The 17,798-nt window shown below is 40.8% G+C and overlaps 1 protein-coding gene across 3 annotated transcripts in view; it reads right to left on the bottom strand.

Annotated features, from left to right (window-relative positions):
• Positions 1–17,798, bottom strand: part of EEA1 (early endosome antigen 1) — a 68,408-nt gene that overhangs the window by 18,342 nt on the left and 32,268 nt on the right. For all 3 annotated transcript variants that reach the window (XM_063133801.1, XM_063133802.1, XM_063133803.1), the window contains 10 exons: positions 17,650–17,769; positions 16,658–16,861; positions 14,600–14,800; positions 12,639–12,752; positions 11,794–11,949; positions 9,094–9,233; positions 8,361–8,691; positions 5,983–6,084; positions 5,415–5,609; positions 3,490–3,672 (listed from right to left, as the gene is read on the bottom strand). In XM_063133801.1, the coding sequence (XP_062989871.1) occupies positions 3,490–3,672; positions 5,415–5,609; positions 5,983–6,084; positions 8,361–8,691; positions 9,094–9,233; positions 11,794–11,949; positions 12,639–12,752; positions 14,600–14,800; positions 16,658–16,861; positions 17,650–17,769 (1,746 nt within the window). The remainder of the gene's footprint in view (positions 1–3,489; positions 3,673–5,414; positions 5,610–5,982; positions 6,085–8,360; positions 8,692–9,093; positions 9,234–11,793; positions 11,950–12,638; positions 12,753–14,599; positions 14,801–16,657; positions 16,862–17,649; positions 17,770–17,798) is intronic.

The following is a 17,798-nucleotide window of genomic DNA, read 5'->3' as shown; positions in this document are numbered from 1 at the left end:
GTCCATGCCGAAACTTTTCGGCGGCTCTCGGTATCGATGGCTAACTGCTGCAAGGTGTTTGCCCTGGTTGAAGGTAAGTATGCTCTCCCGTCCTGAGAGGATAGGGTTACCCCTATGAAGTCCAATCTCTGCTGTGGAGTCAAAACGGACTTTTCGCGGTTGACCTACAGTCCTAACGAGTCCAAGAGGTTGAGGGTGGTTCGTATGTCCGACTGGAGTGTATTTCTGTTGTCTGCTACGAGGAGCCAATCGTCCAGGTATGGGTAAATGTAAATGCCTTCCTGTCTTAGGTGGGCGCACACAACAGCCATGACCTTCGTGAAAACCCTCGGCGCCGTGGCCAACCCGAACGGAAGAACGGTGAATTGGTACTGAGATGCACCGATCGAAAACCGAAGGTAAGCTTGATGCGACTTCCTGATGGAGATATGGAAGTACGCATCCTTCAGATCCACCACTGCGAACCAAACTCCTTTCTGTAGAAGTTGCAGAATTGAAGTAACCGTTGTCATACGGAATTTCCTCGGGGTGATGAACTTGTTCAGATGTCTTAAGTCCATGATCGGTCGAAGACCTCCATCCTTCTTCGGGACCGTGAAGTAACGGGAGAAAAATCCCTGGTTGAGCTCCTCTGCAGGTACGGGAGAGATAGCTCCCTTCGATAGTAAAGTCTGTACCTCGAGAAGCAGAGGAGGGGATGGAGCCGTTACTTTCACGCCGGAAAAGGGAGGAAGGGCATCGAGCTCGATGGCGTAGCCCGAGTTGATGATAGTGAGCACCCAGGAGTCTGATGTTATTAACTCCCATTGATGGTAATGGGGTGCTAGGCGGTTCGCGAAGGGAGGTGGATCTGGGTCCGAAAAGTCAAACCCGCTGCTTTTTAGAGAAGTCGGGCTGCCGCTTATCCTGTTGGTATCTGCCCTGGTAAGGCCTCTTCCTCTGCAGCTGCTGTTGTTGCTGCCGAGGTTGAGGCTGATATTGTGGTCGATGTTGTTGTTGTATGGGAGGCCTTGTCCATCTTTTGGTTCGGTATTGGGTCTGAGGAGGAGCAGTAAACCCCATCTTTTTTGCTGTTGTCCTTGCTTTATAGATGGAGTCCAGTGTCTCATCGGTCTTGGTATTAAATAGACCTTCGCCATCAAATGGCATATTTTCAATTCTCCACTTTGTTTCCTGTGTGAGATTAGCTGATCTGAGCCATGCATGCCTCCTCAAAGAAATGGCACCCATCATCGACTTTGAGTGGCAGTCCACTTGATGTCGAGCGGTGGACAACTGTTGTCTTGCTATGGCCGTCGCTTCGCTCTGAAAGACTCTTGCGAGCTCCTTTTTATCCTCAGGAAGATGCTCGCATAGGGAACCCATCTTTTCCCAAAGGAAAATCTGGTATCTCGCCATAGTTGCTTCATACGCCGACGCTTTGATTCCCAAAGAGGAGGATGCATAGACTCTTCTTCCAGTTTGATCCAACTTTCTCCCCTCCCTATCTACAGGCGCAGAATGGGCTTTATGAGACTGTCCTTGTGCCGATTCTACTACTATGGAATTCGGCTTAGGATGCTGTACCAAGAATTGTGCCTCATCCTCTCTAACGCGATATAGTGTCTCTAGTCTTTTTGATGTTGTTTGAGCCACCGCTGGAGTCTTCCATGACAACTGAGCCGCTTGTTTTAGAGCGTGGGGTATAGGAATGGCCAAGCGTTGATTTGTAGTTGTTTGGAACACATCATAAATAGGATCGATGACGGATTCATCTGCCTGCTGAATGTCGAGACCTAATGCGTTAGCCATTCTGAGCATATGGTCTGAGAACCGGACCATATCATCAGACGGAGAAGAAGGGTCAGCATCATCGACTGCATCGTCCGGCGAAGGTGCGGTTGGAACCAAAGAGTGAGCCGACTCGGAGTCAGATGGATAGTTCCCTTCTGGCGAGGACAGCGTCACCACCTGCAAGTCTAAACGTTCTTCCTGTGTAGGAAGTACAGTCGATGCAGCGATCGGTATCACATGTTGCTCATGGTGTCGAGGGGTCGATACCGTGGAGACTTGATGCTCGGAAGGAGGAGGCAAGGGCAACTGGCATACCCTCGATGTTGGAGGAGGATGTGCATAATAGCCCTCAGGCTGGTAATGCTCCTGGCCACCTTGAAAAAACTGCTGTGGTCGGTAACGATCCCACTGGTAGTAGCCGTATCTGGATTGGGGATCAGAGTACTGAGATACTCTGTCCCATTCACGCCTTGGAGTATGTCTTGGCGAGGGCTGCCCGGGGATTAAACCCTGGAGCTCCTGGGGTCTAACAGGTTGTCGAGCGGAGGCCACCGACACCGAATCTCGAATCTCGCCTTCGGATAGACTTGTAGGGCGTGTCGGTACCGTGGCCATCGGTACCGACATCGATCTCGATACCGAAGGAGACCTCGGTATCGAAGTGGTCGGCGCGGCGGGAGGGGTGGAATGGCTCCTGGCCGATTCCCGCGGCCGAGGTGACACTATGGTGGATTTCTCCGCGTCCCTCTTTTTCTTCTTCTTCTTCTTCTTCTCCAACTCAGAAGAAGGTATCAAAGTTCTGGCTTTTTTAGAGATCTTTTTAGCCAACGAACTTGATAAAGACCGACCAGGCGTGAGGGGTATCTCAGCCCTATTAGCTCTGGCCTGCACTTCAGTGCTGTGGTCTGGCGGTTTTTCCGTTACAGTCGTTGTAACTGCCGTCTTACGGGCAACAGACTTTTGAACCGCCGCTCTCTCCATCGTAGGGGCCTCCGTGGCCTTAAGAGCTTTTTCCCAGAGTGTCGAACGGAGTCGGTCTGCTCGATTTTTTCTGGTTTGCTTGGTAAAAGACATACAGTGGTGGCAGGTCTCTACCACATGTCCCTCTCCCAAACAGATAATACACAAAGAATGGCCGTCCGAGGGAGGAAGCTTCGCTCCACACTTAACGCACTTTCTAAATGGTGCTTTGATTGCCATAAAGGCCTCACGCGACCGAAGTCGCTGAGGAGAAATCTAACTATAACAATTTTTTTTTTTTTTTTTTATATAGGACAGAATAAAGGCTAAAGAAGATAAGTTAAAGTGAGAAGCGAACGAGAAAAGAATGAAGAAAAAGGTATTTTAATAGAGAATACGCTAAGTAGGCTGGTTCTATGTCTAAGCACGATGGCGGACGACGAAGAACTGAGGTAAGGGCGGGAACCCCATGGACATGCGCGGTAGCGTGGGGGGAGGGGTTCCCGCCAAAAACGTTCCACTCAGCTATAGTAGGTTCCGGTCTGGTCTCTGCGCAGGCGCAAAGCCCATATGTGTGATGCATAGAGACCACGAAGAAGAACTGCAAGACTGAACAGGAGGAGTCCAGACTGTGTTGCAAGTTCCACTTGCATAACACAAGTGCTAAATAGAAGGTAGAGTCTTTTAACGGTACACTGCATAAAATGAGAGAAGATGCTCTTCCCTCATGTACAACTTTGAAGCACTGTAATGTACCTTAACATCTTGTCGTGTAGCCAAGAGCTCAGATTCTTTACCATAAAAATCCAGCTGAAGTTTTTCCATATTTTCTTGGGTATTTTTATGGGTCTTCTGTAGCTCTGTTATCTTTTCTCTCTCTGCTGTAAGCTCTTGTGCTGACAATGTTATCTGCTGCTGAAGTTTATTCTCTAGTTCTGCCTAACACACACACAAAATAGATTTCCTCATACATAGCAAGGCAATCAAACTACAAGACAATGTAGAAACATACAAATATGGATCCCTTTCCAGATAAATTTTTATTGATTACATTGTTGCGTTTACAAAAATACTTTACAATTCTTTTCTCACTTGTCCCTTGCAAAATAAGATAAGCTGAGATAAAAACTTACCTAAGGCCCAGTACAGAAATACTGTCATAGTTCAGACATCTCACTAAATCAGCGTTTAGCTTGATGGGAACAAACCATGTTGCTGATTTATTTTAAAAAAACATATATGTAGCTAATATTATCTACAGGTTAGGTTTCGGATACACTAACCTGATTTGCACATAACTCTAACCCATGGTTTATTTATCCCATGGCTTGTTGCTCTACCCAGGCAGACAATCAGTAAATCACAATATAGTGTTATGTTTTCATCAAGCTTAAGACTAACCATGATTTTTTTAAAAACAGAGTTTGCAGTGGGGTTTGGAAATGCTGCTTAAAACTAACCATGCTTAGCACTAACTTCAGTGAAAATGTCAGTACACCATCGTTAGTTCTCATGCTTTTAACTATTGTTAAGGTATTTGCAATTGTTACACCTGCATTGGGCCCCAGTGAAATTCAGCCATGCCCAACAGTCTAACCACAGCACCAAACTGGTCCGTTGATAAGGAAAATCAGTAAATACCAAAGTTGCATGGGCCAATCTATTTTACCTCTTCATATTTGCTAGCAAGCTTTTCCTATTTTGTGGACTACAATGGTTTCCATGGATAGTAAAGCCACCTCATCCATGCCACCATAATACATATTGAGTGGAAAACTCCCTAGCTCTTAAGAACATTCCAACTGCATTCTCTCTTGTCACCGAGAGTAAGTAAAATACATCGTTGTAGTAGACCCTACAGAATAAGATAATCTGTATTAGTCTTCACAACTACCCCTCTCTCCTACCACCAAGGATTATTTTAGGCTGTCTTAATAATGAAAGGCTGCAATTGAATATACAGAACAGAAATAGCTTTAATAGAATATTCTATACTTTTATGGGATTTTGGATGAATATTTTGCCTGTATACTCAAGATTGCTATAGTTTCAAAGCTTGGCAAATACCAGTCCTTCCCCTATGAATGAGCAATCAGAGCCGACTGGCCATCACATTAGGCAAGGTGAACCCTTTGCCTGAGGTGGTGATTCTGGCGAAGCACTCCAGCTCGTCTGACCCAGCCACCTGTCAGAGTCACCACCCTTCATTTAGCCACGGCAGCAAAGCAGCTGGCAACTCTCCAACATGAATCTCCAGTTCACCCATGCCTTGCTCTGAAAGAAAGGCCTCCCCCAAATGAAGGCATTATAGGTGAGGTGGCCCCAGAGAGTGCTTGTTTAACATTTCAGTTTACTACTCTTATACTTTAAAAAAGTATTTGCCACTACTTTTAAAAGTTTAGCAGTAGTAAACTGCAAAACCTTAAACAGGCATTGTCTGGAGCAACCTTGCATAGAATGCATTGCTCTGAAGGATCTCACATTCCCAGGAGTGAGACACTGTGCAGACAGATGGCACTAGAAGGCCTAGAAGTTCCTCCATTTCCACAGCTAATGCGGTAGCAAAAACTATTTAAAACGGGGGGAGGGGGGAGAACACTGCTTCTCATTTCAGGAAGCATACTGTCTTGCGCTGGTCCTAATTGGCATTAGTATTCCTGAAGAAAAAATGTGACTATTACCTTTTCTAAGAGGGCTGTTTTTAATTCAGCTTGCTGTGTTTCATTTTGTTTTTTCTTTTGGTCAAAAGATTCCTTCAGTTCCTTCACCTTCAGCTGCAACTGCTGTTCATTCTTTTCTTTTTCTTTCAGAACTCCTTGAATCTGCAGGACTTGTGCACGTGCTGAATCAAGCTCTGTTGCCAGCTGCTTGGAGATCTACATATAGAAATGTAGACGACTTGTTATCTCTACGGTAACCACTATTATTTTAATACTGCTGCTTTTACATTATGCCTTGTTGCAGACATCACTGGCTAAGCATTTTTTTAAAAATTCACTTTAACAATTTATACAAATAAAACACTGCAAGTATCCTACACATGTGTTATCCTTTCTTATGTTAAATACTCACACACTAAGTTATTTAACCTAGGAGCATTAATACAGTACTTTCTTAAATGGAACCTGCTTTGCATGTAGAACAAAGCAGAAATGACATCTCTTTCCACAGAGTTTGATTCTAGCAAAACTATTTGATGAAGCAGCCAGTCCATGGATTTCATGTTTGTGGTATAACAATCAACATTACCCCTTCCTGTTTTTCCAGCAAGTTTTTCAATTCATTCTGTTCTTTAGCTATAGATTCCGATTGTAGCTGAAGTTGACGTCTAGCTTCTTGACAAGATTTCTCCTGTGTAAAAAGAGAAATCCAAAATGTATCGCAGGAGCTATAAAAACACATGAATTCCATGTTAGAGATCAATAGGAAGGGATCAAAAATAGAACTCCCAATATTGTAATGGCTTTATAGAAATCTATGTGCATCAATAATTGGAATGTTGTGCAGAGTTCTGGCCACCACACATCAAAAATGATATTATATAGCTTCAAATCATACGAGCAAAGGGAAGCCAGTCAGAAGAGTGGAACAACTCCTCTATGAGGGAAAGTATTGGGCTGGTGACATACTGAGAAAGCCCAATGATTGTCATAGTAACCATGAAGTCTCAAACCAGCCCCACTAAAGCAGCCCTGGTGTGAACATTGAATTCCTGAGGTTTCCTACTACCACTACCTCAGTCATCTCAGGCAGTGAGACTGATGAGCAGTCGGGGTGGTTTGTACACCAGTAGAATCTTTCTTTCTGGATCCACACCAAGTATAAGCTGGACTGTTCCAGCAGGTCACTATTCCAGGAGGTCAAAATCCTTTGTTCTTATGACTGAATGAATCGCTTCCTGCTACTTGTTACAGCCCACCTGGTCATCTGTAGGCAATTTCTTCTAGCTGAGATTACAATAGTTTTTAAAAAACTAGTAAATGTAATCATCATAACAAGCAATTTTCCTGCAGCTCATATCCATCAGACCACTAGGCTCATTTGTCCTACATGAAACTGCTGGGGGAGGTTATCCAGAGGTGTGAACTGAGGTGTCATTGATATGCAGATTACAACCCGCTCTATCTCCCCTCTTCACCAAATCCAGGTGAAGCAGTGGCTGCTCTGAATCCGTGCCTGGGCATGGTAACAGACCGTATAGGCCAATAAACTGATACTCAATGCAAACAAGACAGAGGTGCAGTTAGTGGGTGATTCATCTGCCTGCCTAAGTGATGTTCAACCTGTTCTAGAGATGGTTGCACTCCCCCAAAAGGATCAGGTTCATAGTTTGGGGGTGCTCCTGGAACCAGAACTGTCACGTGAAGCACAGTGGACTCAGTGACATGGAACACATTTTATCAGTTTAGGCTTATATACAGACTACATTCTTATTTGGATAGAGTTAGCCAAGCTGCAGTTATCCATACTTTGATAGCCTCTCATCTGGATTATTGCAAAAAATTATATGTGAGGCTGCCTTCGAAACAGTCCAGAAACTTCAGCTGTCCAAACAGGGCAGCAGGACTGTTAACGGGAACTGGCCAAAGTGATCCTTTTATGCCAGTGTTTTTCCATCTGCACTGGCTGTCAGTCCATGTCTGGGCCCAATCCAAAGTGCTGGAATTAAAATTCAAAGCCCTAAATGACTTGGAGCCAGGTTATCTGAAGGACTGTCTCCTCCCATATGTACCTGCCTGAACCCTAAGGTCATCTTCAGTAGTCCTTTTCCATAAGCCCCTGCCAAAGGAAGTGAGGTGGGTAGCTACCGAGAACAGGACATTTTCTGCTGTGGACTGAGCTTCCCAAAGAGACCCGCATGGCGCCTATATTGTGTTTTTTTCCTGGAGCCAGGTGATGCCCTTTCTATTTTCCCAGGCATTATTTTGTTTTTGTATTTTAAATCTCTGCATTGGCACTAGTTTTTATTGTGGTTTGTACTTTTATACTGTAGTTTTCAACGTTTACATTTCATATTGTATTTCATAGTGTATTTTAAGGTTTTGTTATGAACCGCCCAGAGAGCTTTGGTATTAGATGGTATAGAAATGTAATAAAAATAAATAAATAGTATCATCACCCACAAAAGAATGACAATTGTCATTATGTATCTGTTTATACTTAATGCAATATAAGTAATCCTATAGGGTGCTCAAGCAAGCATGTGGCCATCTTTTATAAGGCATCTAATTATTTTAAAGCCATAAAAAAACTCCTGCTAATATTATTATTTTCTTTTTTGGCTTCCAAATCATCATAGTTCAATATTTCTTCCACAATGTACATGAAATAAACCTTCTTCATTACTCTTCCAAATTCTTTCCAATACTGTTCAAAAATTAACAACAGACTGGTCAGTGCCCAACACTCCAAGATAAGCATGCACATATAACAATGTTGTACATTTAATTAGTGAATACTCAAGATAGTATTCTTAAGAGCACTAATATCCCGCTGTCAACTCCATCAACCACTAGCATACTGCCCTAAATTTTCACAGCAGGCAGCTCAGCTCAGCTAGTGTTTATAGATAGATGTGCAAATCGGCCACGCAGGAAATGTCTATTTGTTTAAAATTAATGACTCACTATTTCTGCCACCGCTGCCTTTCCTTTTTGTTTCTCCTTTTCCAATTCATCCTTTGTTTCTTTCAAAGATTCAGTACTTTTTGACAATTTGTCTTTGATGACTTCAAGTTCTTTTAAGAGAGTATCTTTTTCCAACTTCATTTTCTTCAAATCCTCTGTCACTGCTTGCAGCCTTCCATCTAGTTCCTTGTGGTGTTTGTCCGCATCTTGGCGCAATTTCTCAACCTCCAATTGCAATCTTGCATTTTCTTCCTCTTGCTTCAATATCTGTTGGTTTGCTTCTTCTAAAGTATCACATTTCTTTTGTAGGTCTACTTTAGTACTAGATACTCTGTACAAACACAAATTAATAATTGAACATCTTTCCATACTAAACGTGATATAATAAGCAGTCACATTTATATGGCACATTTCAAATATTCCAAGCACTTCCCATATCTTTTCAGTAATAACTAATATTTTAAGCTTAAGCAATGTTAATCTGTCCCTGATAGCTAAATATACTGGCATAAATTACATAGTTTTTATGCCAGTATATGCCAATTTATGCCAAACATAAATTAAATAGTTTGCTAGTATAAAGCAAACTAAGACAGCTGTCAATTTATAGTTTTATAGAAGCAACTCTTCTAAAGGGGAGAAGAGAAGAAGTCTTCTGTAACCAAGAACTCTGGGTGCCTTTAACATTTTGATATAATTCTGAAAAGCAGTACATTTAAGAAATTTAGCATACATGTCTCTTTCCGCATCTAGTTGTTTGGTCAGTTCTGCAGCTTTTAGACTTAAGTCTGTACATTGTTGTCTTTGCTGCTTCAGCTCCTGAAGTGTCTTTTCTTTACTTCCCACAATTTCAACAATGTCGGCTTCAAGTTTCTGTAACAAACAGTTTTTAAACAACATTACCCATGATGTGAGAAAGTTAACAGAGAGACATTTTTCTTCTTCTCTCATAATGCTAGAACCTGGACTCATCCCATGAAGATGATTGGTGGGGGTTCTGGACAGATAAAAGGAAGTACTTCTTCACACAGCACATGGTTAAACTATGGAATTCAGTACCATAAGATGCTGTGATGGCCACCAATTTGGCTTTAAAAGGGACTGGACAAATTCATGGAGAAGATTATCAATGGCTACTAGTCCTGATGGCTGTATGCTACCTCCAGTATCAGAGGTAATAAGCCTATGTATACCAATTTCTGGGAAACATGGGTGGGAGGGTGCTATTGAACTCATGTCCTGCTTGTCAGTTTTTGGTTGGCAGCTGGTTGGCCACTGTGTACGTAGAGTGCTGGACTAGAGGGATTTTGGTCAGATCCAGTGCAGCTCTTCTTACGTTCTTAAAGGTAACAATTGCAACAAAATAAACTGACACAATGAAGGGGTGGGAGCTTATTTAAACTTACTGTAAATTATCATTCTTCTAGGTCAGAGGTGGGCAATTTGTGACCCTCCAGACATTTTGGCTTACAATTTCCATCAGCCCCAACCAGCACAGCAAATTTTGAGGGGTAAGAAGAGTTGAAGGAGAGTCGCAAGTTGGCCTTCCGTAATATCTGTATCTGGATTACCATCTCCACATGATAGGGAGTCCTGGTCCATCTTTGATCTCAATATATAGAGGAGCTCCTTGCCTACCCAGACCAAAACTGGCAGAGTAGGGAACACTCTCACTCATCAGAAACACAAATAGTAACTGGAGGAAAGGCTATAAATACAGCCATGGAAAACTAATAATTTTAAAAGGATAATTGAAAAGAAAAGGACAGGACATTCCTATGTGGTCTTGCCTACCTCCCCAACATGTGCCTATGGGTATGGATCTACTTAATTTTGCATGGGTAGGCTGCTGTCCTATCTGGACTCCCAAAAGTATCCTTTCTGATACCTAACTAAGACAGAGGAACGTGAAGGAGCAAAATTATAAATAAAAATAGGAAGAAAATTATGTCTTAAACAAAATTAAGAGGTCTTAAATTCCTTTTAAGCTACCCTGGGGTCTACCAAAGACCTGCTTCTAGTCCAAAAGACTGGATAGGTTTGGATAGGCAGCTCCTCAACATGGTGAGATAAAAGACTGATCTCCTGTCTTTCTACCTAGAGGAGAAATCCCCAATGTAGGGACTTATACTGCACACCTGGGAAAGGAAGCAAAGTGTTCTTATGTATTACATTTGAATTCCTCTGTCATGGCACTCCAGACAACAACTTGAATTTTCTATGTGCAATCCATTTGGTATATTTAATGATAGAGTTTTTAACATTATTTTTAAATTCTCCCAATATGAAATACAAGAATAATTATCCACATTAATATGGGAAGACAGCAAACATTCCAACAATTCCCTGTTTTCAAGACTATTATTTGTCACTCTGGATAAACTACATTTCAGATACAATTCAAATATTTATCCATAAGCAATGTATCCTGCTTAAACCTGTTCTCAACTCTGATCAACATTTCAACCTCACGCACTAAAACATACTGCACAACAGGAGAACATCTCTGCTATGTGATGTTTATGCATCAATATTCCTGACCAGTCCAACTGTGCTGAACAAATAATATCCAAGTTACACCCAAAATGTTACTTTAGAAAAATATTCCACTCCTTCTGTTCATCCCTTTCTGAACAAAGACCATGTATTTATTTATTTTGATGCTTACTGTTCCCTATCCCACTTTTAGGGCAGGTTGTACAAATATTGTGATCAAATGGATAGAAACCGTTCTTAATAAAATTATTGCTTTACAATCTTTACTTTTAAAAACTCTGTCAAGCCTAAGTTATCACACACTTTAAAAGCACTCAAGTATAACATTCATTGTAAGTCATGCCCTAATCATATAAAACTATATAAAGACAGGTGCAAACTATGCGGCAGAGTCTTGCTATTTACTGTTTTGCTCTGTACAGCACCATGTACATTGATGGTGCTATATAAATAAATAAATAATAAAAAAAAAAATTAAAAAAATAAGGAATGTATGCTAAAGCAATGCTGCTCACAGGCTTATGTAGCACCAATTTTAAGAAGTACTAAGGTGCTGGTCAGATGTACCTTCTTCTTGCTCACCATTTATACACAGTGATATTAGGAGCTAGTACTTGTGCACCTCCTATATAGACAGAGAAGTGAACATCCAATAAGGACACTGAAGATCAACTTTTCCCTGCAGTGCCTATTTGATGTTTGTCTAAATTTTCTCCTAGCATTTTCAGAAAAAAACATTTTTCATCCCTTTTAGCATTTGGGTCCCTGTTCTAATTATATATTTGATGGCAATTATAAGGCTGATAGAGAATCAATGCTAGCTTTGGAACAAACCTCTATTCACCCCTACACCCTCCTCATCTTAGCAATGTTGATAATACACCCACTATATACAAGGTATAAACAAATGGGGAGGGGGGAGTTCCTGAGTACAAACCTTCTGGTAACCTTCCAGCTCTTCAGTTTTTTGCTCTAAATGAAGATGTTTTTCTTTGTACTCTTTAAGATTGGCTTCCAGCTGGGTACAGTATTCCTGCTTGTCATGCAGCTTAGCAGTAACCTGATCCAACTGTGTACTGACCTTATTTAGCTCCTATTAATAAACATTTAAAAGTATATTTTTTTAGAAAAACCTGTATTGCCATACTTGTTTGGTGAAAGGAGTACTAATTTGTATCTGAAACATGTTTAATAGATTATTCAATTATTTTTAAAGGGAAATGCAGTTCGCAAACATTTTCATACTGTAGAACATCTATATAATTCACAGAAATCTGGATTCAAATATAAACATACAGATCAAGCTCAAACACAAGAATTTGTAGGTTCCTCCAACACCCACATTTAACAGTACGATTATCCATTTTGGATTATTAATCAGTTTTTTTAAAAAAATCATTCCCAACTGAAAAATGTAGACCAGACTCCAAATAATTATTTTATTAATTTCTGAAATTTATACTCCATCCTTTAATGGTCAATTGACTGCCCAAAAGTTGCACAAGTCCAGTGAAATCTGACCTGATTTCTTCCACCACAACTGAATAACAATGTGATAAAAGTGACAGTGTGAATGCATCTCCTTTAGTAATGCATCTCCTTTAGTAATTCATTTAACATTTATCTCAACTCAATTATTTTAGCAATTTAAGCTGAATTTAAAGAGGTCATCACGGAGTTATAGATTTTAAGTGATTATAGCATCGTTCACCCAAGTGATTTGGTTTTAAATGAATCAGACTTTCATGAAAGCTTTCTATATAACCTTTTGTTTTCTCTCACCTGCTGTTTATCTTGTAATGCATTCTGGGCAGTGTCCAAATGATTCTGAAGGTCTGCTCTTTGAGCAGCTTTTGCTGCTTCCGCTGACAGAAGCAATTCAGTCTTTGCTTTTACCTGACAGAATTAAAACAAGTGCTTCAATATACACTATAAATATTAAGTCGTTGAAGTTCCTTGAAACATTTTTCCCCTAAAGGGAGTAATTTAGTAATTCTACCAGAGCAATTAAACTGTCCATCAATTTATGAGAAAGACAAATTTCAATTCAATTCCAAAATGGGTCACAAATTACAAGTGTTTTTGAAGAACCCTAAGGGGGAAAAAATCTCACTTTTTTCCTGAAAGTTCTAAATTTACTTTTTAATGTTGGTTACACTATATTAAACTGGTTTAAGATGTCATTTACTTTATTTTATTTTATGGTCTATGTCCTGTGCAGTAAATCTCACTATGAACAGAATGCTGAATAGTAGGAGATTCAGGACAGGTATTTATTTATTCATTACATTTCTATACCACACAATAGCTGAAGCTCTCTTGACAGTTCTCAACAATTAAAAACATAAAATACAAGATGATAAAATACGATATATTTTTTTAAAAAAAATACTGCAGTATAAAAATAACAGCAGAAAAGATCCTGTTCTCAGTAGCGTCCTGCCTCACTTCTTTTGGCAGGGGCTCCAAGAGAAGGACTGCTGAAGATGATCTTAAGGTTCAGGCCAGGTGTATTTGGGAGAAGAAGGTCCTTCAGGTAATAACTGGCCCCAAGCCATTTAGGGCTTTGAATGTTAATACCAGCACTTTGAATCAGGCCTGGAAATGGACTGGCAGCCAGTATAGATCAAAAAGTACTGGCAGAATATGATGACGTTGTCCAGTCCCAGTTAACAATCCACTATCTTATTTTGGACCAGCTGAAATTCCCAGACCATTTTCAAGGCAGCCCAAGATTGAAGGAAGTCCTTCTTCATGCAGTACAGAATTAAACTATGGAAGGTGTTACCAGAAGATTTAGTGATGGCTACCACCTTGGGTGGCATTTAACAGGGGAATAGACACATTTTTGGAGGATAAGGCTCTCAATGACTACTAGTCTTGATGCCTATATATTACCTCCAGAATCTGTAGGTCTCTGATTTCCAGAGAATGTGAGCAGGAGGGTGCTACTGCACTTCCCATAGGCATCGGGTTGGCCACTGCAAGAACAGAACTTGTTAGGCCTTTGGTCTGCTCCAAAACCCCCTTTCTTATATTCTTACTACTTACAGTTTCTGATGTAGTGATATTTGCTTTTGGACTAGTCCAGCCCACTGAAACACACTGCATTCAGATGTCATGATAAACTATGGCTAATCATGAAAGGAACAACCCACAATGAGCCAGCCTCAGGTTTGCGCTCTTCCCCCAGCATCTCCTCCAGTATAGCCGTGTCGAGGAGAGGATCTTTTGCATGCTCCTTCTTTCCCTCTTCTACTCTAGCATGGCAGTGAAGAGATTCAAAGCATTCAACCCCTAAGCTGTGGTTAATCTTAACTATAGTTTGTTGAAACAAGTCAGCTTCATAACTTACTGCTTAAAGCTGGCTTGTGACAAAGAAAATCAGCCACAATTAATCATTAGTTAAGATTAGTTAAGATTAACCAATTTGTCAGATTCAGACAAAAGATGGCTAATCAAAAATTGAAACAAATGCTTCCAATCTTCTTCCCACAACTGTACCAGAGTAGAAGGGGGGGGAGTACACAAGGCCAAGGCTCACTGCAGCTTGTTCTTGTAACAAAAGAACATAGTTTATCATGATGTCTAAAGGTCTAAAGGCCGCCACTATGTACATTGTTTAAGGTCACACGACTTTCTGAAGCTCATCAAGATAGATTACAATCACTGGATTTTCTGAAAATAAACCAACACCTCCACCACTCATGTTTTTATAAATATGTAGGATAAAGTCAGATTACCTGCAAATCAAGTTGCATCACTTTCTCTTTGCTTTCACTTAGCTGACTACTGAGTTCATTTATAGTTGCTTCTAAGGAGAGAACACGGTCTTGAGAGGCTCTTAAATGTGCCTTCTGTTCCTGCACCTGCTCGTGCAAATTCTCTAGAGCCTGTTTATGGCTTTCTGACTGATTTTTCAATTTTTCTGTCAGCTGCGTTACCTACAAACAAAACGAAAGCATAATTAGAAGGAAAAATATTAATAAAATATCTCATCTAAAATATGAAGAATAACATAGGCTGTGGGCCTGTCTTTTAGATAATTACTGAAACTCCTATAATATATTGTGCATATTTAGTCTTCTATTACTAGTCAATTAATGATAAATAAGGGGAAATGGTAAATAAAAGCAAGACAAGCCATTTAGGGCTTTATAGGTAAGAACCAGCACCTTGAATTGAGCCCAGAAACAAACTGGTAGCTGGTGTAATGTGGTCCATATAACACACATCAGCCGAGTCTGCCTGCCATGTTTTGCAGCAGGCTGTAGTTTCTGAACACAGGGCAGCCCCATTTGGAGTGCATTGACTAAAGCACATGTCACTGTGGCCAAATACCTTCTTCTCCATGACAATGTAACAGGTGCAGCACTACCCAGCACAGAGATACATCTGTTACTGCTTTGTCTTGCAGCTGTCATGAGCATAAGGGTCCTCCTGAACAAAGCCCATTCCTAAACTTTGCTTGCAGAACTCACTGCTCCCCTTCTGCCTCCAATATTATTGATGTTGCCAGAATTACCAAAAGGCAAGCTTTGCCTTATTGATATCAACATCTCCCCAGGCAGGTCTTCAACCTACAACTTCTGTTCCTCATTGCATTGCTCTTTAACACCAATCTCCTGTTAATGTACTGTAGTGTTATAGTAGCCCTCTCCTTTCAAAATATGCATACCCCTTACATAGACACCAATACAGACTATGTTTCATGTAGTGTCGTGAACTGTATCTGTGGGGGACCATTGATCACAGTGGGACTCGAATGTATGTTCTGGGAAGCCTGTTGCTCTCCATGTTGGCCTCACCTTAATAGCAAGGATATTGAACTGGCTAACTACTGTGATTAAAGCAGAATGTCTTCCTTCCCTCTGTGGTGCTGGCCTTTCCCCCTGGCAAAAAGGTTGTGGTGTGCAGATCTCCTGTGTGTGTTGGGTTTTTGAGGGTTTCCAACTTCTTCCTGCAGGGAACCCTGCAGCTTATGGTTACAGGCAACAACTGCTGCCTTCCTACACAGGCCATAGAGATTTGTAGGCGGCACTCTCCACTTGTGGTGTCCCCAAAGGCATCTGGTTGGCCACTGTGGAAATAGAATGCTAAACTAGATATGCCTGCGATCTGATCCTGGCTGCCTAGTTGTGTATTGTAAAATACGGTGTTGATTGAGCTGGCTGGTGATATGATGGTGTTTGGTCTTCACCAAGCTTGGACTGGTGCCTTCCATATATGTCTATGCGGAGGACATCAACAAGCATGAACAGTGAAAAGTAGCAGAGTTGACATGGATGCTATATGGGAGAGAGAAAACAATGTTCTGGGAAGTATCTTTACTCTTTTCCTTCCTCCTGAAACTTCCCTGTATAGTTCAGAGAAAGGTGTTTTACCTAATCCCTCTCTCCTGGATACTTACTATAATCTTAGGGGCTTAATACAGCTCTACCCTGTTCCTCACTTCCATGCCCCAACTAGCACCCTAACATGGCGTGTCTCACCACAGCGTCAAACATAGTAACCTACCAACAAAAAACAATATTCTGGTTTTTAAAATACATCAACACCACATGGAAGAAATATATATCCTAACCTCACCCTTAAATGTTTTTTAGTAATTGTAGTTGTTATACGTAGTTTTGTGGGTATGTACAATGTATTATGTGTGATGCTTGTTTAGATGTTGCTGTTGTGGGGAAAACCAACACTTTCTGTTAATTTTCACTTTTTCACTCAACACATTTTGTAGATCAAAGATTAAACACCTTTTCTATAATACACTAGAACTTCTGCTTTAGAAAAGATCTTACCTGTTCCTGCAAAGTGTGGTTCTTCTCCTGTAGCTGGTTAAGAACCGCTGTTTCTCCTTCACCAGCTTGAATTTTGGCATACAAGTCTTCCCTTTCCTTTTCTAGTAGGGAGATATTCTCCTTACTCTTTTGTAGCAGGGCTTCAAGATTTTGAATTTTTTGATCCTTATCACCAATCTGACGTAATACTTGCTCCAAATCATTCTTAGGATGTGATGGAGTGAGGGGGAATATATTAGCTCAATTAATTATGCAACATGTATATTTACTTACTTACTCTATTTAGAGACTGCCTTTTAGCTATAATGGCTCCTGAAACAATTTGCAACAAGAACAAATTAAAACAATTCAAGTCTAAAAATATATCTAATAATCAATAGGCAAAAAGCCAAATCAAAATAAGCATTTCAAAATGAGAAACATACAAAGCAAGAAGGATTTGTTTACTTAAACGTCTTAAGACTACAAAAAAGGCAATTTTTCACCCACTGACCCCAAATAAAGGAGAGATAGTGCCTACCCCAAATCTCAAAACAGGAAGAGTTCCAAAAGCAGGAGCCACCCACAGGGGGGAAAAACCCTGCTCCTTTGTTGAGGACAGTTTAGAATCCACAATGGATGGCACCTAAAGCAGGGCCTTTTTGGCAGGCCTTAATACCTAGGATAGGACAGGACCTAGGTCATTTAAGGCTTTAAAAGTCAAGACTCTTATCTTGGCCTGGAAAAGGTGGCAGACAGTAATGATGTTTCAAAATGTATCATATGTTTGCCATGGCTTATTATCTTCAGAAGATGAGCAGATTCTAAACCAGTTGAGCTGTTCAGCCCATTAAATGATAGACACACATTAAAAAGTACTACAGTAACCTACTCTAGAAGTCACCAAAGCACGAGGGGTAGTAGTCATATCCTTGTCTTACACCAGTAGTGGGCACAACTGGTGTATCTAGTATTACCTGGCAACATGATCTTTTCCTAGTGACTTCTCTTACCTGGGCTTCTCTCAGCTTTGCTGTTGTACTTTGCTGAAGATTCTGTTGTTCCTGGTGCTGCTGTTTCATTTTATCTAACTGATGCTGCAATTCAGTTGCATTTCCTGCTTTCTCCTTTAGCTTAGAAAAATAGTCACAGACTGTTGACT

This window comes from Elgaria multicarinata, chromosome 9 (assembly GCF_023053635.1).
Source record: "Elgaria multicarinata webbii isolate HBS135686 ecotype San Diego chromosome 9, rElgMul1.1.pri, whole genome shotgun sequence".
In the NCBI taxonomy this organism is placed as follows: Eukaryota; Metazoa; Chordata; class Lepidosauria; order Squamata; family Anguidae; genus Elgaria; species Elgaria multicarinata.
This window is presented reverse-complemented; position numbering and strand designations above follow the sequence as displayed.